This window comes from Tursiops truncatus, chromosome 2 (assembly GCF_011762595.2).
Source record: "Tursiops truncatus isolate mTurTru1 chromosome 2, mTurTru1.mat.Y, whole genome shotgun sequence".
Taxonomy (NCBI): Eukaryota; Metazoa; Chordata; class Mammalia; order Artiodactyla; family Delphinidae; genus Tursiops; species Tursiops truncatus.
The window spans coordinates 117,854,512-117,879,580 of NC_047035.1; the positions used below are offsets into that span (position 1 = coordinate 117,854,512).

Consider the following 25,069-nt stretch of genomic DNA (forward strand, 5'->3'; position numbering starts at 1 on the left):
TTTATTCTCCAAAGTAAAATAACATAAACTTATGCAATTTATCTACCTGGCAATATTGCATTTGCTTGATCCTTTGAAGTTGGTGGGGAGGCAGAACTTAACATTTATTGAGAGCATCCTCAGTGCCAGTCCCTGTGTCAGATGCTTTGCGTGGCTTCCCTTGTTCACTCCTCACAGTCGCTGGAAGCCATGTACGTGACCGCTGCCAGAATGAGGGTCAGGAGCAACAATGTTTGGGGCATGACTGCAACCTGAAAGAGAGCCATGATACTCTTTTTTCAAAGAGTGTTTCTTCTTTCCAAATGGCAGAGTGTTCGGAATTACTCTCCCATGATTATTGAGGTTTCATCCCTAAAGGTGTCTGTTCCTTTTTCTTGGTCTAGTGATACTCACAGGGTAGCGACTGATGCAGTTCATTTCATAGTGGAAAAGGGATATCCCGTTGTATACCAGAAGCAGGTACATGACGTAGGGCTTCTGATCCTGATACCCAGGGAAACTGTTCTCTAGGGATTCCTTTCTTGGGATCAGTTGTATGTACATATGGACATGGGAATGGGATTGCCACATCTAGGAACTATTTGAAATAGACCTTGTCCTTAGGGAACTTACAGGGAAATGAGGTGGGTTAAACTCTAAATATCATTAGTACTAGCCTGCTGTGTTACCTTTGTGGAGTAGCCAGCCTGGTGGTATATGTAAGCTCTTCATAAAAGGAACATTTTGTTACGTATCTAATGTCTGCAAACTTAGTTTCCTCAGATGCCTGGCCTCGTGTGCCTGGCCTATAGCTTGCTTCTTATTCTGGTCTCTTGACTCACATGTCTGTTCTCTTTGGAGCTCATCTACTGTTAAATCTTTGCCTTTCTCTTCAGTTTGTAACACAATCCAGACTCCGTTAACCTGTTTTCACCATGAGCTTCCTTCCCTACTACCCTTTATTTCTTCTTGGCTTGTCATATTCACTTCATATTCGCCTCAACTCCATTCCTATTCGTTGTTCCCTTTTTCTGGGTGTTATAAATACTACATGTTCTAGGCATTGCAGCTGTGCCTCTTCTAAGCAGCTATATTTTATGCCATAGGGTGTTTCCCCCAATGGCCGTAGCTGGTTAAACCAAGAATGGACATTTGACTCAAAAGCAGCCAATCTATAGACCAGCCAGCAGTATCAGGCTTAAAACGCAGCCCCCAAAATTAAACTGGTCCAGTCAAGTTTCTCTCTCAGGGATTTGCAGTTGGAAAATTATAAAACTCCAACCTATTTTGTGTGTGTGTGTGTGTGTTTGAATTTGAAAAATCATGTAGAATAACTTCTGGGATGGTCATTACAGGGCTATGTTCACTCCAAGTTTAGCAGGACTAATGAAGGCCAGTTGGGGGGAAAGGAGGAGACCAAAACTGCTTCATAAGAGAAAAGGGGGCTGGAAATGAGAGTACGCCCAGTCCACAGAGCTGGCATTGTTCCTGCCCTCCTGAAGTGTGGTAGTTCATTTTCTCCTGGATTCATGTGAAAGTTCCCAACAGCCTTACAGTAAATGCCTCTTTTTACTTGACATGTTTTGAGTAAATTTCTGTCCCTTCCAACCTAGAGCCTGATACTTTTAAATACAAATATTAAAGATTTTTTAAAACTCTAGATTGGGTTGAAAATATGGGACTATGGTATAGAACCTTCCTTGCAACCTCATAGAATTGTTTTTCTAAATTCTTTCATACCAAGAAAGAATGAATGAATGCCCACGTTTTAAAGTAGAAATAGAGAAAGCACGTTTTACAAGTTCTCTAGGGTATAGTTCTTTATGAACATTAAATGTTTCTACAAGCTGGGACTGGCAGAACTTTCCTTTTTTCTCCTAACCCCAGTTTGGAGAATCTGTATAGAAAATTATATACATTAAACATTCTGTCCCTGGATGCTAAGGTAAGCACACTTCAAGTAACATACTCTAGAGTGCAGAGCTTATTTTCAGGATCACAGATTAGAAAATGTATTGTGTATTGTTCTTTAATAACAATACATAAGTTCTCCAAGAACAAGTAACAGTACTACTCATGTTCTTTATAGCCCTCAAGTGTTAACTTTCTTGGTTGGCCCTTGGGTCACAGATTGATTACCTCATTATTAACTTTATAATTAGAACTTAGTTTGAATCCCAGTAACACTGTCTTATTTTTACAAAAACTAGAAGTATATTTTCTTAGACTCTATTTTCTCAGACTTGATCATAATGGACCATAGTCCAACTTTTTAATAAAAAAATGTTTGTTCATGATGAACTTAATCAGTGTACCAGTTATCTTCTGAAATTAGAACCAGTTGCCTGTTTTGAAGCTGAGGTTAAGATGTTTTGAATGTGAGGAGATTGCAAGAGCAGTCACCACCCCCCAACCCCCCACTCAAGTCCTGACAGCATGATGCAGCTCAGAATGTTAATCATATACTACAAGGTAAAGCTTTATTATATTTTTAAGAACTGAATAATATGCCTTTATTTTAAGTTTTAACGGTGCAGTTTCAACTGCTAGGAGAAAGATATAGCATTGGTAAAAGACAAATGATTTTTTTGTTAAGTCATTTTTATAGTACTTAAAAGAAGGAAGAAAAACATTGACTTATTTCAGTTCAAGCTTTTTTTGGACTTGCAATTTTGTTCTTCTCAGGGAAACCACACAATATCTCCATATTATTAAACATCTATCCCAAAGCATGACATAGTCAAGTACCTGATGCAAGTTTCAGGGCATTGCATCATCCTATTCCTCTCTCTCTCTCTTTCCCAATAAGAAATGCAAAACTTTATTCTAGATGGGGTTGTTGTTTTACCAAAATTGCACTGGTAGCTGCTGGATTCATGTTTTCTGATAAAATTTGCAGTTTTGAAACTTTTTTCTTAGCCCAGTCTACATTAAGGCATTTTCTTTCCATGTAGAAAGTTCTCAAGTAATATTTTGTTGGTTGAACAGTTTTGGTTACGTGTCTACTTAAGAAAATCTTTAACTTGAACTGTCACTGGTAAATAACTCCTGGGATGTTACTCACAACTTATTTGAGGCTCTAACTTGCTTGCTATTTCCTTTACACTAATGCCTTCTCCAGGGAATCATTTTCATCAAGCCTAGCTATTGATTCAGAGTTCAGGTTATTGCCTTACTGAAAATAAAAATTCATATAAATAGTTCTCAGCATTGACATTTGAGTTAATGTAAATACAAATCTCTCTCAGTTTTTTCAAATTTATGCATTCCAGCAAAGATGGTTGTAAAGCTAATTTCTATTAAGTGAATCCTATTTTCTTATTAATTTCCTTCTAAAATCAGCAGTGTATTTCTGTGAGGAAAGTGTCAATGCACTAAACAATTGATGTAGAGTTTGTGACCAAGTCCTTTGGTGTTCTAGACAGTGTAACACAGCAGTCCTACTGAAATACTCTGTAGCACTTTCAGAATTATGAACTATGTAGCAATTTGCTAACTTTGTAACCTCTTTTCTTTTGTTACTGTCTGGGACTTAGATTCTTGAGAAACACCTAAATAGGATGAAGATTATAATATCACATTTTACAAATATGTACACAGTCTAACACATAATGTATTTTAGGCTAAAATCTACTTCTATAAACATATTCACTTTCCCACTTGATTAGTTCTAGAACTGAAGCCAGGAATATCTGTATTTAGAATTAGAGAAAAGGGAATATAATGCACTAATGGATTAAACTCAGCTGGGATTTAGAGTCAGAGCATTAGAGTTCAAATACCAGCTTTGCCAGTATTTAATGTGAGACCTGTCTCTTAAGACCTTATTGTGCTGTAGTATTTTTCATCTGGGAAATGGGGGAAAGATTTCTATCTCACAGGGTTGTTGTGAAGGTGAAGTGCTAATATGTAGAAAAGGGCTTTGTGAATTGTCACACTCTAGCATGGGATACCAGTGGCACTGGGTCAGAATGCGGGATTGCCCTGCACACTGCAAGGTGTGTAATAGCCCATTAAATACCTCTGCCCTCAGTCATTGTGACAACCAAATATGTTATTATACCTTTACACACATACCTAGGAGGTTTGTACAATTCTGATTGAGAGTTGTGTGCTGAGCAGTAGACTTGTGGAAATAAAACATTGTCCATACCCTCAGCAGGCTCATTCATTAAGAGGTGAGCTAAACAAGGGACGAGGTAATTTAGTGTGATGTGCTAAGAATAACTATGGAAGCATGCACCAAGTACAGAGATAGCATGAAGGATGGAGTAATTAACTGCCATAGGAGGACACAGAATCTTTCCTGTAGGATATGCCATCTAAATTGGGTTTTAAAAGATAGATTCAGAGTTTGCCAAATTAACAAATCCTACTAGGCAGAGAGCACAGCATGCGCAAGATCATGGAGGCCTGAAATAATAGGATGTGCTTGGGAAGCTGTACACATTTTGATATTCTTAGGGCACAAATGTTCTAATAAGAGGAAAAGATATTAGAACACTGTCAGTACAATATCAAAAATAATTAAGTCTGATGGAATTGGACAAGATGACTAATTCAGGGAAAAGTAAAAGGTATTTATTCCTTATTTATTTCACATTTTGGCAAGAAAAGTTTATATCTCTTTCATTCACTCATCTTTCTATTAGTGCTGCCACTACCTTAATTTAAGCCCGTATTGCTTATGCTATTTTAACCAAAGAGGAATTCTGTCATTTAATATATTCTTTTATTGCCATGTGCGTAGTACTTTGTTTAGTATTGTGGGTAAAAGATGAGTGAGAGACAGAACCTTTACAAAGAAGCTGTTTTGAATCCCTGCAAAACACTTGGCATTGTCAGAAATACAAGAGTAATAAAACTGTTTTATAAATATATTACATTTATTTAACAGAGTTTTTGGCTTGTCTTCACCAATTTATCACATTATATAAATGAAGAAACTAAGGCTTAAAAAGACTGAATGATTTACCATCAGTTATCACACTGGCAGCTAGGACTGCGCATTCTATTCTGGTACTCTTCCTTCTCTACCTTATTGCCTACATGGTATCACCAAAGAGAGATATTATCAGTCTTCAGGTATTTGTTAAATTTCTTCTGAGATATGTGAGATTTTTATCTTCAAAGAGCTTACATCACAACGGGAAAGATAAGACTAATCAGTACGTTACTCTACACCACACAGCAAAAAAAAATTGAATTATTGAAGGTGTATGTAGAAAGTGTGATTTAATTTGTTTGAGTCTATAAGGGTCCTCAGTGGATCTCTTACAAAGCTGGTATTTACAGGGTAATGATGGCTATGCTTTTGTTTCTGATATGTGAATATTTAACCTTTAAAAATTTAATAAAAATTGAATATTTCTTTGATACCTTATAAAAATTACTGTCATCATTCCTGTGAGTAGCTTGGGGTTTTTTTGTTGCTGTTATTTAGTTTATTTGTTTAGTTTTTTACTTTTGGTGGAGGTGGTATTGTTTGGTTGATTGGTTTAAGGTTTTTAAACCAATTATTGTAGTGGCTTATTGGTGTGGGTACAGAAAATGCTTGTGGAATGATTTTTCCCTCCTAACAGGTTAGGAGCCAAAGAGGGACAACAGGAATGATCTAACAGAAATTGGGAAAGATGAACCAAAACCACTTGTAACTATCTGTATGTATGAGACAAAATGTTCAGAGAAGATCTAGCAATGAAGTCTAAAAAAGCAGTGCAACGTTTCTGTGTTACCTTAAACACCCTTCTCATGACTTAAATCAGGTGGCAAATATGGAGTAAATTTATCATAAGACTTATTTCCCATCAGTAACAGATGTGGGTACTATAGAGGTGGAAATCATGCGCCACCCCATGTATCTGCTACGTTATAGCCCCTCATTAAGTGTTAATAAAATGGTATTTGCCAGTGTGGGTGAAATTTAGGATACAATCCATTGTTAATAAGCAATTCCTTATTTCTAGGCAGGATTATTGTAATATAATTCTAAATGTCTATTTTTAGATCAAGGTTTACTAGAAGTGAATAACTTTCCACAAGACAATAAAAGTAAAAACATTGTTTTGCAAGCTAATTAGCCATAGTGATTGATAAATACTCATCTCCATTTGACATATTGAGGCATTTTGTTTATGCCTTGGAAGGCTGAACACAAATGGTTACAGTTGACAGCTGTTGTACCACTAATAAGATTAAAGTAAAGAAATTAGTTGTGTCGACTTTAATCTGCTGTTTAACATTGCAAACCACCTGGGGTCTTCTCCAGAGCCAACATGTTTAATTGTGACTTTAAAATTATATAACCAGATCCTACGTAAGAACATATCTAAAGACTTGCTAATCATAACTGTCTTGTTATTAGACAAGACAGAGTTTAACAGTAGACTTTAAAATTAATGTTTTAATTTGATGCTCATCCTACATTTTTAAATATATTTTTGTAATCTTTGAAACATAACACCTTCTCAGTGGGAGATTAATTTTAGGAAATGCAGAAAGTCTAATTAGGTTGTGCTTAAAATATATATGGTTTCACATTTAAAATTAGAATATGTCTCTGTGGAATAATTAAATTGCCTATCTAATTGTCCCAAATTCACCAATTAAAGAAGAACCCTTGAAATAACATATCCACTTGAAAGTTTCTTACTCCCGCTCTGAGGCATCATTATACTTAGGAAAATCATTTAATTAAAAAATTACTCTCAGTGTTATTAAAATGTTACATTGTAGAATATGATATGCAATGTAATGATCATTTGTGATTGTTACATTGAATTTTGATGCAAACTGAAGTGTAGGATGCACCTAACTTACATACCCATAGTACAGATCGGTTGGTCGGCAGCATTATTAGCGTCTCTTCAAGACCCCTTGAGCTGTCTTGATTTGCAATTCCTGGATGTTGGCCCCCCTGCTATCCCCGCCCACCCTAAGTGTTCTAGCGTCAGAATGGAGGGAGTCAGAGGTAGAGAAGGCAGTGTGGATTTACACTAGTCATCACTGTGCCAGTGGGAAAAGTTTTCCTCTTTGTCCGCAGCTCACACGGATCCAAATGTCCAAATGTCCACTGTAAAAATACCTCCAAATTCTGTCACAAGTCCACATTCTTTGTGGTCACAAAAATATCAAAACTGAATGATCTCTTCCTTATTAAATTTTCTGCATCATTCTTCTGTCCTCAGATTTCTTGCTGAGAAGACATTTTCTTATTAACCAAGACTTGCTTATTCCATATCTTCAAATTTTATCAATAAAATAATAACACTTAAAAAGATTTCCATATATGCAAGACCACATATAGAACTTTTTGCAAATACATTTTCCATGTTAAATACTATTTTGCTTTGCTTTTATTCAGTTTATTTTATTCTAATCAGTACTATATGTCTAAAATCTATTTGGTACAACAGACCAAGTGAACATTATTAAAATGAGACTGCTTTAGAAAATTTTCTCCCTTGCCTCAATAAATAACTTTATAAGCATAATCAAATAGCACTCTCTGTTAACACTACATGTTAGCATTCCATGTTGTTTTATAATTTTAAATTCACTGGTTCAGTAATATACACTAGAGTCTTTCTACTTTCTGTAGAGAAGAACTAAGAGATCTGATACTAAAAGATTTGCAAATGAAAGCTGATTTTATTTGTTTTAAAAATTTAAAAATCATGAACTTTCCACATGTTTCCCAAGCTGGGTAGTGTTCTTTCTCTACCTTTTTTTGTTGAGGAAGAGAGTATTACATTCATTCGCTCTGTTGTCAGTGTTTATTTTTTAGTTCCTGGTATGTATAGACCAGGACGTGTTTTATGTGCTTTGGATACATTACAGAATAAAAGGTAATAAATGGGCAAAAGATTTGAATAGATACTTCACCGAAGAAGACACACAGATGGCAAGTAAGTGTATGAAAAGATGCTCTACCTCATTAGGAAATACAAATTCAAACCACAAGAAGAGACTTCATCATACCTACTAAAATTTCATAAAAAAGAAAACTGATACTACCAAGTGCCAGTGAGCATACAGAGCAATTGTAACTCTCTTACTTACACTACTAGTGGGAAATGCACAATGGAACAGCCACTTTGGAAAACAGTGTGTAAGTCTCTCATAAAATTAAATATATACTTACTATATGGCCCAGCAGTCCCACTCCTAGTTACCCCAGAGAAATGAAACAAAATATGTGCTCAAAAAAACCCGTAAATGAATGTTTATAGCAGCTTTATTCATAATTGCCCCAAACTTGAAACAACCCAAATATTCTTCAACTGGTAAATGAATAAGCAATTCATAAGCATGGAAAGTATCTATGCAATTAAATACTATTCCGAAATAAAAAGGAACAGACTGTCTATGCATGCAGCAACACGGATGAATCTCAGATGCATTGTACTAAGTGAAAGAAGCCAGAGTCAAAAGGCTGCATATGGAATGATTCGATTTCTATGACTGAAAAAGACAAAACTACAGAATTAGAACACAGATATGTGGTAGTCAGGGGTTAGGAGAGGAGATGACTAGAAAGTAACCATCCAGGGGAATTTGGGAGATGATGGTTCTATATCTTTATTGTGGTTGTGGTTTCACTGCTGAATGCATTTGTCAAAACTCTGTGCACTAAAAAGGGTAAATGGTAACTGTGTATAAATTGTACTTCAAATTTTAAAGTTACATATTGAAAGTGCAAAAGAGCACATGATATATAAATGAAAGAAAATTCATTTATCATTAGACTTTTCAATATCAGTGTTTTATTTCAGAAGAAAATGAAATAACATTTTTAATATACTCAAGAAAAGAAGATACGTGCCAAGGAGTTTATATTCAGCAAAATTGACCTTCCCTTATAAAAGGGACAGACACTTATCAATATGCAAGAACTCAGGGAATATTGTTCCCACAAGACCTTGCTAAGGAGTCTAATAGAGAACAAGCTTCAGACAAGTAATGAATATAGATACATTGACATGTGGACTGATAGTGAACATTAAATATATAATTATGGCACTAAAACTAAAGAAGATTAAGAGGGAGAGTGTAGTATGAGATGATTGTATGTTCTGACAGTGTAGCTAGTACAGCCTCTTTGGAGGTGAGTAATAGATATGGCATATGCCAAAATATTTTTAACTGTTTTCAGTAATCATAATTAGTGTACTATTAATTTTGTTATTCTCAAACTGCTGTGTGTTATAATGTAGCATAAAGCAAATAAGTAATTATGGATATTCTAACTCTGTCATCCTTGCTGCTCTTAAGGACCAGGATTCTCAGTGTCAAAGAGAGGAAAGAGAGCTGTTATATGTTGATAGAAGAGTTTGAAGAAAAAATCCCGTAGTCCTGAGTTTGAATCTGAAATAACAATATGAATTTACGAGATACTTGATCTTTAACTGGGGGATGGGGTTCCCACCCCTAGTCATTCTAATGAGTGTTTAAAAAAGCAGAATAGTGGGAAATGTGGTTAATTAATGTGTTAGCATGTTCCACAGTTGTACATTCTTGTATATTCTCCTTGAAACAAGGAAGACAGTTGTCCCTTCATTTAGACATCTCTGTGCTCAGCCAGCTCTGTGCTGCATACTATGAGGGCCCCAAAAAGGATGAATCAGGCAAGGACCTTGCTTAGAACTAACTTAAAGTAGTTGTATAATAGAATAGAGTTTTCAGTGCTTTGACACTAGTCTCAGTTTTTAGCCTCCAGAATTGGCACATACAGCTTTCAGGTGGGCCAGTCCTGCAAGGCCAGGCCTACATCACAGGCCCCGTTCTGTGAGGGGCCACTCACTTGGTGGGTCCAGTTAGGGTGTTAGAATTCTTAACTGCAGTTGCATCTCCCTAGTTTCAAATAATTCTTTTTAATAATATCTTAAAAAGTTCTTGTAGTTTGGAGCTTTATAAAGACAAAGCATAATTTGAGAATGGCAATGCATATAAGCTATATACCATTTATTAAATGCTTAATGCAAACAAAATGTACGTGGTAAATTATAATATGTTTGAGAGCTCTAGTTTTAATATTCATTTCTCCCTTCCCTAGGAAACTGGTATTACTCCAGGGCTGTGTGTTCTGGTTCAGTCCAGATAATCTTCTTTCCTTAAACTATATCATTTGCTGTGTTTTGTGATGTTCTGTCTCTTTCCTACACTTATCCACATCAAGCCCATCCTTTGCTTACATGAGGGCTGAAACAGTAACTGATGAAAATTCCAAGTTTCTCTTTGCAGCTATATTGGTGTGACTCTTATTACTTGCTGTGCCTACTTAGCACAGAATTTTGCTCTGCGGGAACTTAAAGCCTTCACTCACCTCCATGTGTATAAGCTATATGCCATTTATTAAATGCTCAATGCAAGCCAAAGGCAAATTATAATTTATAATATAAGGCCTCTGGTTTTAAACTGCCAATGACAGTTGTTTTTAAATGTCTGCTTTCTTGACACTGGTATGAGATAGTGGATTTTGGTGAACAGTGTTTCCTGAAAAGTCTTAATCACTAGAAACTGCATAAAGATATAAACTTACATACTTCCTTAGTTATATTATCAAGTCCTCTTAGGCTGCAACCACCTGGGGCTTTTCTATTTAACTATTTCATAACATCTTAGATACTAATCTTAATGTCAGAGGTGTACTACACTTGTATTCTATTAGTGTTCTTTTGGGGTATAAATAGGTTCCTGTATTTATTGCTAAAATACCCAGCTTTATGACGCCTTTTCTGTCCTCTGTTTTTCAGAGGAAACATTTGCAGTGAGAAGACTTACTGACACAAGATTCACTCATGTATTCATGATTATTTGGAGCAGAAAGCCTTTATCTAAACCCAACCACAGTGTACTTTTGACAGAAAGGACAGTAAGATTTTACTGTCTTCTCAGAAGATACTTTTAAAATCTGGGGCTTTCTGTTTGATGTTAAAAAGTGCTTCCAGTCATTTGAGTTTTAAATTACAAGGAAAGCTGCTTGGGCAGACCACCCAAGCTGGGTTCAAAGAAGTGATCTTTCTAAGACAGGTGCTCTTCAAATAGAGGTTGTTTTTCAAACAAGTTCTACTAAGTGGACAAGTTTTTCCTGACCCTGAGATTTTTGGTTACTGCCCCCCCCCCACCCCGCCCCGCTTTTTTCTCATCAGAAAGTAGTTTCTTTGTGGAAGTTTCTTTGGAGAGTTTTGTGAGCATAAGATTATACAGATGCATATTCCATACTTTACTAGTAAATGCAGTTTCTTTAAAGCACAGAGGGCTTTAGGACAAAATCCCCTACCATGTGCTGTTTGCTTTTTCATGTATTTGTTTATTTATGCCTTACAATATTCCACAAAAGATTTTAGACAAGTTGTAGGGATTTAATTGAATAAGACAGAAAAAAGATTAGAAATCAAGACCATAAAATTTATAGATCAAAACCAAAGGGAAAAGAGGATACAATTATAGAACTATAATTCCACGTGTCATTCTAAATATAGTACCCTCATTTTTTTTAAGCCTTGAGGGATCTATAGTTACATATGTTAGTCCCACTGTAAAGCTGCAATACACAAAACAATGTGATATTGGCACAATCCTGAACAATATTAGCAACTAGACTAGGAAACCAGGGAATATATCCTATATATATAGTTATAGTTAAGGTGGCATTTCAAACCAGTAGAGAAAAGGTGAATTATTGAGTAATCTCTGGGGCGGGGGGTGGAATTTAGGCTTCTGCCTCATGCCACACCCCAAAATAAATTTTAAATGATTTGATAGTAAATTATAAAACCATAAAATTACCACACACAGTGATGATTAAAGAAAAATAAATACAAATGGCTAGACAAAGACATGTAGTTACCTCATCTTATAGTGAAGAATAACCTTTTAAAGGATAAAAGGAAAGGAAGAAAAAAATAAATCACAAAGAAAGAATTATTTGACTGCCTAAAATTGTTTAGCTTCAGTACATAAAAAATGCCTTCAAAATAACAAGCAAAATTAATGGCAGTAGGTAAACTGGAAAATATATTAACAACATATATTAACTCTTTTTTATATTTATATTGAGAGAATCCTTATAAATCACTAAGAAAAAGATAAAAACCTCCAATAAAAATTTTAAAATAGAGGATAAGAATAATTAACAAAAAGATAAGTGGCTACTCACCTTATACCTTATCCCACAATCAATTTCATAGCTTGCATTTAAATGTAAAAATCTATGAAAATGCCAGAAGTAAATTTAAAAGAATGTTTTTATAATCTTGAAATGGGAAGGTCCTTCTAAGTTTTACACAATACCCAGGTGTACTAAAGGGAATGTTTGACAGATTTTATCAAATAAAAATGAAAACATTCTTTATGACAAAAAACAAAAAATTTAGATAAGCAACAGACTGGAAAAGTTATTTTGCTACATATGATGATAAAAGGTTAATATCTTTATTATTGGTAAAGAGCCTTATAAATCAATAAGAAAAAGAGAGACCCCCCCAATAGAAAAATGGGTAAAAGGTTCACAGTGATAATTCAAGAAAATATAAATATACATTGGCAAAAAGCACATGAAAAAGTCTTTGATCACACTAGTAATAAAAGAAATGCAACCTTTAAAAATTCCATTTTTAGGGCTTCCCTGGTGGTGCAGTGGTTGAGAATCCGCCTGCTGATGCAGGGGACACGGGTTCATGCCCCGGTCTGGGAGGATCCCACATGCTGCGGAGCGGCTGGGCCCGTGAGCCATGGCCGCTGAGCCTGCACGTCCAGAGCCTGTGCTCCGCAACGGGAGAGGCTACAACAGTGAGAGGCCCGCGTACAGCAAAAAAAAAATTCCATTTTTAGCTGTCAGATCAGTAACAGTTGTTTATAATGAAATTATCTGATGTTGATAAAAACATGGAGAAACTCTTTTTCTGGGAGTATAAATTGGTTTAAAATATTTTTTTCTGGCAGGCAATTTGAATTTTGCAGTGTCTCAAAAATCTTAAATGTTCATATACTTTGACTCAAATTATCATTGCTGAAAATTCATCCTAAGGAAGCAGAAGGATTTGTTCAGGACAGCTATTGTGAACATGAGTTGTGCTATTGAGCACATCCTATGTTTCTGGAGCTCCCAAGCATATAATGTGGCCCTCCCGCTATAGAGCATGAGAATGCCAGGTATTTGCTTCCCAGTATTCTTTGTGTCTAGTATATAAACTTGTGACCTAGGCTTCACAACCCAACATACCCACTCCAGACTTTTACTCTGAGGCTAATGAAGTAAGAAGCAAGGACATCCCAAACTCTATTCTTTTGACAATTGGAGGCAGCTGCATCTGGTGTCCAAAATCATAGTGTGAGTTCAAGCTGTGGCATATGGTGCCCAGTGTTTTTTTTAGCAGATCAATTTCATGGTATGTGATTTGGATATTGGTCCGGGCAGGGTAACTTCTATGCCTGTGTTTTCTAAATCCTATGATATACCCAATATCCTGTCAGTTAATTTCCTTAATATTTAAGTCAACCAGAGCTTACTTCCTGTGGCATATAACTAAGAACTCTGAATATTAAAACAGTGTTGTTTATAACGTTGAAAATTGGGCACAATAGTAAGGGATTGATTGAAGTAAAATTTTATATCCATTGGATGACACTGTTCCATCTTTTAAAATCTATAATATTTCTCAATGTAAGTATTTTAATCAGAAAAGGAATTTAAAATAAGAAATTGGATGTTTACAAAACTGTTGGAAAAAGTTGTAGACCTTTTGTTGTTGACTCCAAAACAATACCAGACATATCCACTGGGGGCACTGCTCCCTTTGAGGCCAAACACAAGTTAGGAAGGAAATAAGCTAATGCCACACACAACTTTCTCTCACAACCGGGAAACCACAGAATGGGTACTTAAGGCTGCAGATCAGAGGTTAGGAAATCAAATCAAGTAGTACAAGTTATCCCACTGGTTCTTGACACACAGAATTCGGGAAATGGAACCTGAATATTACTGCAGGAAAACCTCACTTTTCCAAACCTTGCTTGATAAGGACAACAACCAATGGCACGGGAAGATGGCCTTGGCTCACTTCACCCTCCAAATCTTGTATGATACCATTTGTGTGGGAGGGAACAACTCTTGCATATGCACAGACTACTTCTGGAAGGATATGTAGACTAGTAACCATGGTGATTTCTAAGGTAGGGAACTAAGTGGCTGAGGGAAATAAGTAAGAGGGAGATACTTTTCACCATGCTTTTTTGTGTGTGTTGTACTAAGGTCATCATTCCTATTCAAAAAGTTACCAAGTTAAATTTTATTTGTATTGAAGCTCAGTAGTTTTTACTGTACTCCAAGGGAACACACCCGTAGGTGTCGCCAGGCCTCTGAGGAACCCTTCAAGGCTCTTTGAGAGGAGAACAAAGTAGGGTCCTGGGTCCCCCACTTCTGCTTCAGTCAGAAGAGGTCTGATTTTATCTGTTCTTTGGTTTAAGCTTCTGAAAAAGATTTTGTTAGCTTTTAAGCTTCTGAGTAAGAAAGCATTCTGCTGCTTTTTCTTTAAAAATTGAAGAACAGTGTTATAGAAGAATTTTTTTTAAGATTTTTTTTGATGTGGACCATTTTTAAAGTCTTTATTCAATCTATTACAATAGTGCTTCTGTTTTATGTTTTGGTTTTTTGGCCCCAAGGCATGTGGGATCTTAGCTCCCTGTCCAGGGATCGAACCGCTCACCCCCCGCATTGGAAGGCAAAGTCTTAACCACTGGACCACCAGGGAAGTCCCTATAGAAGAATATTAAATGTCATGGAGAAATATTCATTGTACACATATTAACTAAGTGAATATTTGTAAGAAGAGAAGACTGGAAGTACAAATACCAATCATCTCTTGATAGTTTTTTACTGTTTATTTGTGCTTCTCTTTCCCAAAGTTATGACAGTTATCTAAAATTATTTTTATAATCACAAATACATGTTATTTTTTAAATTAAAAAGAAAAGTCCTCTTGAAAAATCTAAATATGTTACCTAATAACTGAAATAATGTTGATTTGCATTTGTGGAGAATTTGTTAGGTAGTGCCTCCAACCAATGTGTCCTAAATGAGTTACATGTAGGCCACATTTTCCTGTACAATCCTCAGGGATTAAGTCAGGCCAGAGCTGAGCCTCCTCCTGGCTCCCTTCAACTTAGAGTCCTTTCGTTGTTTGTTTGTTTGTTTGTTTTGCGGTACGCGGGCCTCTCACCGCCGTGGCGCCTCCCACCGCGGAGCACAGGCTCCAGACGCGCAGGCCCAGCGGCCACGGCTCACGTGACCAGCCGCTCCACGGCACGTGGGATCCTCCCGGACCGGGGCACAAACCCGCGTACCCTGCATCAGCAGGCGGACTCCCAACCACTGCGCCACCAGGGAAGCCCTCTTTCGTTGCTTATGCCAGTATGCCATGAAAAAATTTGGGACACGCCGTGCTTTATTATCCTGGAAATAATAGCTTCTATAGCACACTTTGGATTTTTTAATGTTTTATTTGTGCATTATTCTTAACAAGAATAATAAGATTAATAACCCTAACGAAGTCTATCATTATTAAGTATTTAAGCATGTGCCAGGCACTGTCCTAAGTATAATATTTTACATCTGTTACTTCATTTAATTCTCATGATAACCATGTGAAGCTTAGGTATTATTATCTCAGTTTTATAGGTAAGAAAATGGATGCTAAGATATTAAATGACTAACTTGCTAAAACCTCAAATGGCACAACTGGGTTTCTAACCTAGTGTCTTATTCCAGTACCTCTACTCTTAACCAGTGTATTCTAATGCTCAGTTTTCAGGAACCTATCAATTATGTGAAGCAAGATACAACTATATCAGACAAACAGATGATTACAAGTACAAGAGGGGCTGTCTTCACCGTCTTTCTCCTACTAGAGCATCAGCTCCATGAGGACAGAGAGCTTGTCTGTCTTGTCCACCTAGCACAGAGCCTGGAAAATCATAGGCACTTAGATATTTGTTGAATGAATGAATAGTCACTTGTTGGTTCTTAGACCTGTACTTTTCAACTCTAGCTATACATCAGAATTGCTCATAGAACTTTTGAAACATGCAGATGTCTAGAGCCCTCCCATTCCCCAACTAGCATCTCCAGGGGAGGAACTCAGGCAAGTATATATCTTTGAAGATATACAGGTGATGCTAGTGCTCTGTCAAACTCTAGAGCCCCTATTCCAGAACAGTGGTCCTCTGACTTGAAGATGCATCAGAATTACCTGTGAAATTTGTTAAAACACAAATTGCTGGACTCTACCCCCAAAGTTTCTAGTATTTAGTAATCTGGGGTGGAACCTGAGAATTTGCATTTCTAAAAGTTCCCACGTGATATTTATGTTACTGGTCCATGGTTCACACTTTAAGAATTGTTGTTCTAGAGGGTTGGTTGTAAGGGACTAAATCGAAACACTTATACATAGGACTTAAGCAGGAGATTTAGTCAGACAGGCAGGAATCAACATTGATCACTCAGGCAATGCAGGTTAATCACAGTTTTCAAAGCACTCAGAAGAATACCCATTGAGTGTTGCTCCAAATGTTTCTTTGAACAGTGGCATATAATTTTTTAATCCTTAAGAAAAAAAAAAACATTTCTTTGATGGGTTTGACCTTAGACTGTTTTACTCTCTAGGTCCTCCCCTGCTCAATCTCTGAGCAGGTGTGGTGCTCACTCCCCAGAACTCTGCAGTTCTTGTCTCACAGGGAAAGCCTCTAGTTTCTCCTCATGTGTGCTCCCTTCTTCCATCATCTGCCCTTGTCAACCAGGAGATCTAGCAACAGGAGCTTTGGCAGACCTTTTTTTCTGGGTATTATTCAAAGAATTCTAGATCCCAAAATTCCTGGGTAATATCTAATCTTAGATTATTAAGACCTTGTCAGTAGACTGGTAAGTACATTTCCATTGCCTGCTGCTGCAACTAAGAAATTAATAAGAGGTAAGAATTAGTTACTAATGAACACTGGGCTGTGGATAAAAATTACAAGCTTTTATATCTAGCTGATGGACCTTGTACCTAGTAATATTTGGCTTGTTTTTTTTTTTAGAGTGACTTCTATCCCATGCCTGTTGCTTTTATACCATTCATTTTATGTATTTTAAATTGTTTAGAGAAGAGCTGCACGAGTTTTATAAGTGGTGTTTTTCTCCTTCTGTTAGGTCTCTCTGCAATGCAATCAATGTTTACAACCTCACCTGCAATAACTGTTCAGAAAACTGCACTGATGTTCTGTTTAGTAACAAGATTACCTTCTTAATGGACCTCCTCATACACCAGTTGACGGTATGTAATATTATTGCTTTGAGTTAGAAGCAGCTAAGATTTGAGAAATATCCCCTGTGGAGAAAACTAAAAGCTTATTTACTCTCCAGATTGGGGAAAAAAAAAAAAAGTGAAGATGATTGGGAGAGTAAAATAGGAACTGGCAGAAAAACCTCTTAATTTGAAAATCTTATATTGCATTCTCCTAACTTCCAGTATTTGATGGGTAATATACTTGTAGCACTTGCTGATATCATAAATTTACATGGTCATACTAGGGCTTTGGAATCAGTTAAGCTCAAAGGCAAACCTCTGAGGCCGTAGGAATGAGCGCTGTAGAAGGGAAGACAGCTGGGAAAGTCTCAAAACCTATCTTACCAGCTCAGTTAAAAGGGTCAGTTTAAAAAGGACTTTTTGATGACCATTGATATATTTTTTTGAAGCAAGAAACTCCTCTGTCAGAAAGGGGCAAACCTGTTATACTTTTGAAATGGGAACAAGCAGCCAATTGTAGCCTTAAATTTTACTTCGGTTCACAGATGTTGAAAGAGGTAAGCTCAGCATAATATCCAAAGGTTTAGGCCTGTCAACTGCAGTCTCCAGAACACAGCCCTGGGGCCAGAATTTTCTTGGTCAAGTTTCTGAGCTCCTGAGGTATTGGCACAAAATCGCTCTCAAGCTGCGAGTTTATAACACAGGAGATTTATTTTTCAGAACCGATCTACTTTTACTCAGCATGTATTTCTAATAGCTCATCCTAAACTGTGTGCCTTTTGCTCTCTTTCCTTCTCCATATGGTTAATTTCTACACATTCTGCAGACCTTTACTGAGACATAATGGCACCTTCTTTATGAAACCTTCCCCAACCTGACTCTTTCCCCAAGTCCAGGTTAGGTGTTCTTCTTATATGCTCCTCTGCATTATGTCATTCATAGAATTAACCACATTGAATTGTAATTAACTGTTTACTTGTCCATTTCCCCAGCTAGCCATAAAATCAAGGAGGACAGGAGGTAATTTATCACTTTCTCCGAGATCCTAACACAGGGCCTGACACAGTAGCTTCAGTATGTCTTTGATGAATATATAAGTAAATAAATGGAACCCCATATGTTTCAAGCTGAAAATCAGAAAGGAAATGATGAGGCCCTTACACGGAGGTATACTGACAATGAGAAGGGACTGCAGTGAGAGAGAACAAAAAACACAGACCTAGAACTGTTACACAGTGCAATAATGGCTATTTATAGTGATGACACTGAGTCATCACTTGAGGGCTAAGTTATATGTGGTTTTATCTATAAAAGAAGGCATTGAAATACGGGTTACACATTTAGCAAAATTCTATCAGAAATAGTTGAAAGGCAGGGGCAAGGAGAAAAGACTTAGCATTTGTGGTATGGCCTTATTATATTCCAGGTATTTTAATATATATTGCTTCATTTAACTTTTAAAACAGAAAGTCAGTATTATTATATCATTTTACGGATGAGGAAACTTGAGTCCCAGAGAGGTTGGTTTGCCCAGGGCTACATAGATAGTAAGTCACGGAGTCAAGAGTCCAACCTAGGTCTGTCAAACCCAAATTAAGGGACATTCTACACAAAAATTGACATGTACTTTTTAAAAGTGTCAGTGTCATGAAAGAAAAGGAAAGGTTGGAGAACTGTCACAGACTGGAGGAAACTAAGGAGATCTGACAGTTAGATGTAATGTGGGATCCTAGACCAGAAAAAGGACGTTAGTGAGAAAACTGAACGTTCAAATAAGGTCTATAGAATAGTTAATTTTATTGGCTCACTTCGTGCTTTCGGTAATTATACTATGGTTTTGTAAGGTGTTAACAGTAGGGGTACTGGCTGAAGGGAACTCTACTATTCTTGCATCATATCCTGTTTTTAAGTCTTCTTGCATATTCTTTCACATTTAAAAGCCATTCTCTTTTGTTACTTGTCCTGTACAAAGTATATAATTTATATTCTTCCATTTCCAATTTAAAATTATTTCAAAATAAGAAGCAAAAACTATAAAACCAAACCCCATGCTCTCCCACTGTTGCATGCTGCATCATCTGGAAGAATTTACTCTGTGAAACCTATTCTATATTGCTAATGGAAGAAGATACGTAAATGTACTTTGAACAGAACAAGTAACAAAAGAGACATTTGAAATGTGAAGGAATGAGCAAGAAGACTTATAGACAAGATCTTCCATCCTAGCTGTTCATTCTTTTCTGATCGAAACCTTTTCTTATTGTATGAGGTAGTTTGTTTATTCTCTCACTTAATAATTGTAAGCGCCTACTATTTCCAGTTCCAGAGAAGCATAAGACATGATCCCAATCATCCAGGAAATTCCTGCATAGGAGTGGGAATAGACACGTAAACTGCATATAAAAATGGTGTGTTGGAAACCTGTACATAGTATAATGGAGCACAGAGGAAGGAGCTCAGTAGCCTCTGCCCGAGACATCACAAAGGAGGGACATTTGAGCTAGACCTTAGCTTCTCATAATAGCTTTCAATTACTAAGTGCCTACTATGTGCCAGGAGCTTGTACAAGTAGCTTGATCCTCTCCCTGTATTTTGAAATCCCCAGTTTTCTTTGAATAATATTCCCTTACTTGTGGCCTCAAGGTTTCTTGACACTCAGAAAGCTTTTAATCTCCCAACCAGTGGATTTCACCACATTCTATGTTTATCTTGTTCAGTTTAGAACTGGGATCCTGGGACATTAGTTTGTCAAACACATTTCATCCCCCCTATATGTGGCACTTTCTGGTTTCTGCTGTTCCTTTTGGCTTTTCATTCTCTAGCTGTCAATTCTAATACCGCTGTGATAGAGTATGTGATAGTTGGGAGAGGAGGGTATGTTTTCTAAGTTGGGGAAGTGGAGGGTGGTGGTGGCTAGTGATGGTGATTTTTATTTTTCTGGAAATCACTTGAGTGCATTTCCATTTTTATTGCTGACTTGTTTTGATATACATGTAACTGAAATATGGATCACTAACTTGTTAGTACCCTTTAAGTAAAGGATAGAAAATAGTCATCAACACATTTTCCAGAAGGATTAGAAAGAAGCATAAAAGAAGCTAATTAATTGAGATCTGGTGTAATTTATATGACACCTGATTATAGTGCACTTCAGCCTTTCTGGTTCTTCAGCAAACTGAGGTGGTTTCGAAGACTTTATTTTCCCCCAATCTAGCTGTTTGGAGTTTGTTTTAGCACTCTTGTATTTCATCTCAATTATGTGCAAAGCATTGTACATATTCCAGGGTTACAGAGGTGAATTGGACACAGTTCCTTCCCTCTAGAAGCCCACAGTTGAAGAAGGAACAACTTACATACATTAACATTAAAGGAAAGCTATGAGAAGTTCTGTAACATAATCAGAGCTACAGAGTAGCCCACACAGCCTAAAAGAGTGCCTGGCACATAAGAGGTGCCTGTTAAATATTTGATGAATGAATGAATGAGTTCTAATTGGAGCATTGGAGAGGCTTTCGGGAAGAAATTGTATTTGCCCATGCCTTGAGGAAGGATGGAAACTCTACAGTTCTGGATTATGATTTTTACAAAAGCTAAATTAGCATATGTGGCACTGTAAAAGTATGTGCTTTTTCTTGCAGCGCAGATTCAAAGTAGGATTTTTAAGATAAGGTCTTGAGGAATTTATTTGGAGCCCTGTAAAAACAGTACATTTAGACAGGCATGATCTAGGATGAAGGCTAACAGAGATGTATTATCTTCCAAAAAGTATGAAAACTTTAAAATATGTTAAAGCAGATTTCATTCAATAAGTAATTGTTAAGAATCTTCTCTGTACCTAAATCATTTCAGTGCATAGAAAAGTAGGCCTCTACCTTCAAAATGTCTCCTTGAGGAGACCAGACATGCACATTAGAAGGCAATAGAAAGACCAGTGAAAAAGAGCAAATTGACAAAATAGGAAGCCCCAGTTCTCATTCCCCACAGAGATACTTAACAACTATATACAGACCAAAATACCATTGTGAGAACTCTGGTAAACAGTTAAGATATTGCAATACCCCAGATGATCTCAAAGCCAAGAACAGCCACATTGATGTGGGTAAGAAGAACTGTTTTGCTTTACTCATGATCACCCCTCTCTCAAGTTGGCACAGCTCCACACTGGAAGATAATACCCCAGGCCATGGGTTCTCCCCTCTAGGAGGGAGGGGAGTTGAGTGTGAGTCCTGCATTCTGGCTTTTTGGAGGGCTGCCAGGGGACTTGTATCTGTCTCACCTGACTTATGGCACTGACAGGAAACTGGCATACTTTGGATGCCTGGCAGGCCCTGAGAACAAGAGAGAGCAAGGCAGCTTGCTTCTGAGAACCAGAGAACTTGCAGTGCTGCAGGTAGACACCAGAGGGAGCAAGAGGTTATGATCTCCTGAAACAGAAACCAGCAAGCCTTTCTAATTGAGGAATTGCTCACACAGGCCCAGAGAAGTCCCATCCCCTACAAAAGTGTCAGAGAATGCCTGATTCCCTAGTCAAGGTGATTGGTGTCTTCCCCTTTACAAAGCCAGTATGTACAGTCTAAAAGTCATGCCTGTTTTTTCAAATGTGCAGATCCCAACACAAAGTTACAAGACACACAAAGAAAAAGGGAAACATGGCCCCTACAAAGAACAAGATAAATCTTCAAAACCAGCCCTAAAGAAACAGGTATATGAATTACCTGACAAAAAATTCAAAATAATCATCATAAGGATGTTCTATGAACTCAAGAAAATGATGTATGAACAAAATGAAAATAACAAAGAGGTAGAAAATATAAAAAGAACCAAAGAGAAGTTTTGGAGCTGAAGAACAAAATGATTGAACTGAAAAAATTAGAGGAATTCAAGATCAGCATTGATCAAACAGAAGAAAGAATCATCGAACTAAAAGATAGGTCATTTGAAATTATCCAGTTAGGAATAAAAAGAAAAAAGAATGAAAAAAGCCTAAGGGACTTATGCTGTACTTTAAAGTAGGCCAATGTATGTATTATGGTAGTCCCAAAAGGAGAGAGAAAGAGAGGATGGGGCAGAAAGCTTATTTAAATAAATAATGGCCTAAAATTTCCCAATCTAGTGAAGGAAAGGGAATCCAAATTCAAGAATTCCAACAGATCCTAACTTTGATGAACCCAAAGAATCTCACAGAGACACATTATAATCAACTTATCAAAAGTCAAAGACAGAATTTCCAATGCAGCAAAAGGAAAGCAACTTGTCACATGCAAGGGAACTCTCATAAAACAATCAGTGGATTTCTCACCAGGAACACCACAGGCCAGAAGGGAGTGGGAGGTTATAATCAAAATGCTGAAAGAAAAAAAGCCCAACCAAGAACACTATATCCAGCAAAACTATCCTTCAAAAATGAAGGAAAAATAAAAACTTTCCCAGATAAATAAAAGCTAAGGGAATTCATCACCACTACTGGACCTGCTTTACAAGAAATTCTAAAAGGAGTCCTTCAATTGGGAACAAAAAGACACTAAATAGCAACATGAAAGCATATGAAAGTATAAAGCTTACTGGTAAATGTAAATATGTAGACAAATACTGAATGCTGTAATACTGTAATGGGAGGGTGGTTAAATCACTGTTAATTCTGTTATAGAAATTAAAAGACAAAAGTGTAGAAATAACTATAACTATAAAAGTATGTTAATGGATACATGATATAAAATATGTATTTTGTGACATTAGTAACATAAAATACTGGGGGGGAGAAGTAAAAGTGTAGCATATTTGTATGTGATTGATGTTGTTATCATCTTGAAATAGATTATTATAACTATAAGATGTTTTATGTAAACCCAGTGGCAACCACAAAGAAAATGCCTATAGAAGATACTCAAAAGAAAATGAGAAAGGAATCAAAGCATGTTACTACAAAAAAAAAAAAAATCAGCAATACAAAGCAAGACAGCAGGACAGCAGGAGAGGAATGAGGGACAAAATAACTACAAGACAGAAAATAATTAACAAAATGGCAATAGTAGTTCCTTCTCTATCAATAATTACTTTAAATGTAAATAGATTAAACTCTCCAGTAAAAAGACATACAGTGGCTGAATGGATCAAACTCATTTGTCAACAACAGACTCACTTTAAATTTAAGGACACACGTAAGCTGAAAGTGAAAGAAGTGACAAAGATAATCCATGCAAATGGTAACCAAACAAGAGCAGAGGTGGCCATACCTATATCAGACAAAATAGACTTGAAGTCAAAAACTCTCAGAAGAGATAAAGAATGACATCATATAGTAATAAAAGGTCAATTTTTCAGGAAGGTAAAACAATTGTAAATATATATGCATATGCACCCGTCAGAGCACTCAAATATAAGAAGCAACCATTGAAAAGAACTGAAGGAAGAAGATGACAGTAACACAGTAAAAGTAAGAGATTTCAATACCCCACTTTCAATAATGGATAAACATCTAGAAAGAAAATCATTAAGTAAACAGAGGATTTGAACAACACTATATGCTGAATGGACCTAATACACATATACAAAATATTCCACCCACCAGCAGCAGAATACACATTTTTCTCAAGCACACATGGAACATTCTTCAGGATAGATCACATGTTAGGTCACAAAACACATCAACAAATTTAAGATGACTGATACCATACCAAGTATATTTTCTGACCACAATGGATTGAAAATAGAAATTAATAGCAGAAGGAAAACTGGAAAATTTACAAATATGTGGAAATTAAACAAATTCATGAAAAAACCAGTGAATCAAAGAATGAAATTAAAAGAGAAATTAGATAGTATCTTTGAGACAAAATATACAAAAACTTATGAGATGCTTAAAGGCAGTGCTAAGAGGGAAGTTCATAGCAATAAATGTCTGCATTAAAAAGGAAGAAAGATCTCACACAAACAACTTTATACCTCAAGAAACTAGAAAAAGAAAAACTAAGCCCAGAGTTAGCAGAGGGAAGGAAATAATTCAGATTAAAGCAAACTGACATAAAAACAGACACATAGACCAATGGAACAGAATAGAGAGCTCAGAAGTAAACCCACAAATATACAGTCAACTAAGATTTGACAAACCATCAAAAATACACAAAGGAAAAGGTGGTCTTTTCAATAAATGCTGTTGGGTAATCTTCAGTAAATGCTGTTGGGAAATGGTGGATATCCACATGCAAAAGAATGAGATTGGACCCTTATCTTACACAACAGGTCCCCAACCCCTGGAACCAGGCCACACAGCAGGAGGTGAATGGCGGGCAAGCGAGAAAAGCTTCATCTGCAACTCCCCATCGCTCGCATTACCGTCTGAGCCATCTCACACACACACTGCCCCTGCACCCCAGTCCTTGGAAAAACTGTCTTCCACAAAACTGGTCCCTGGTACCAAAAGGGTGGGGACCATACACAAAAATTACACAATACACAAAAGTTAACTCCAAATGGACTTAAAACTTTAATGTAAGACCTGAAACCATAATCTCGTAAAAGAAAACATGAAGAGAAAGCTCCTTGACATTGGTCCTGGCAAGGATTTTTTGGGGGGGATATGATGCCAAAAGTACAACAAAAGCAAAAATAAACAAGTGGCACTACATCAAACTAAATGGCTTCTGTACAGCAAATGAAACAATCAGCAAAATGAAAAGGCAAACTTCAGAGTGGGAGAAAATATTTGAAACATATATATCTGATGAAGGGTTAATATCCAAAATACATAATATCCAAAAATCAAAAACACAGAACGTAACAAGTATTGGCAAGAATTTGGAGAAATT

At 36.6% G+C, this 25,069-nt stretch overlaps 1 protein-coding gene across 4 annotated transcripts in view; it reads left to right on the forward strand.

The window, feature by feature from the left end:
* Window positions 1-25,069, forward strand: part of SCAPER (S-phase cyclin A associated protein in the ER) — a 493,982-nt gene that overhangs the window by 344,777 nt on the left and 124,136 nt on the right. For all 4 annotated transcript variants that reach the window (XM_073801292.1, XM_019950258.2, XM_019950268.3 and 1 more), the window contains one exon: window positions 17,168-17,291. In XM_073801292.1, coding sequence (XP_073657393.1) covers window positions 17,168-17,291 — 124 coding nt within the window. The remainder of the gene's footprint in view (window positions 1-17,167; window positions 17,292-25,069) is intronic.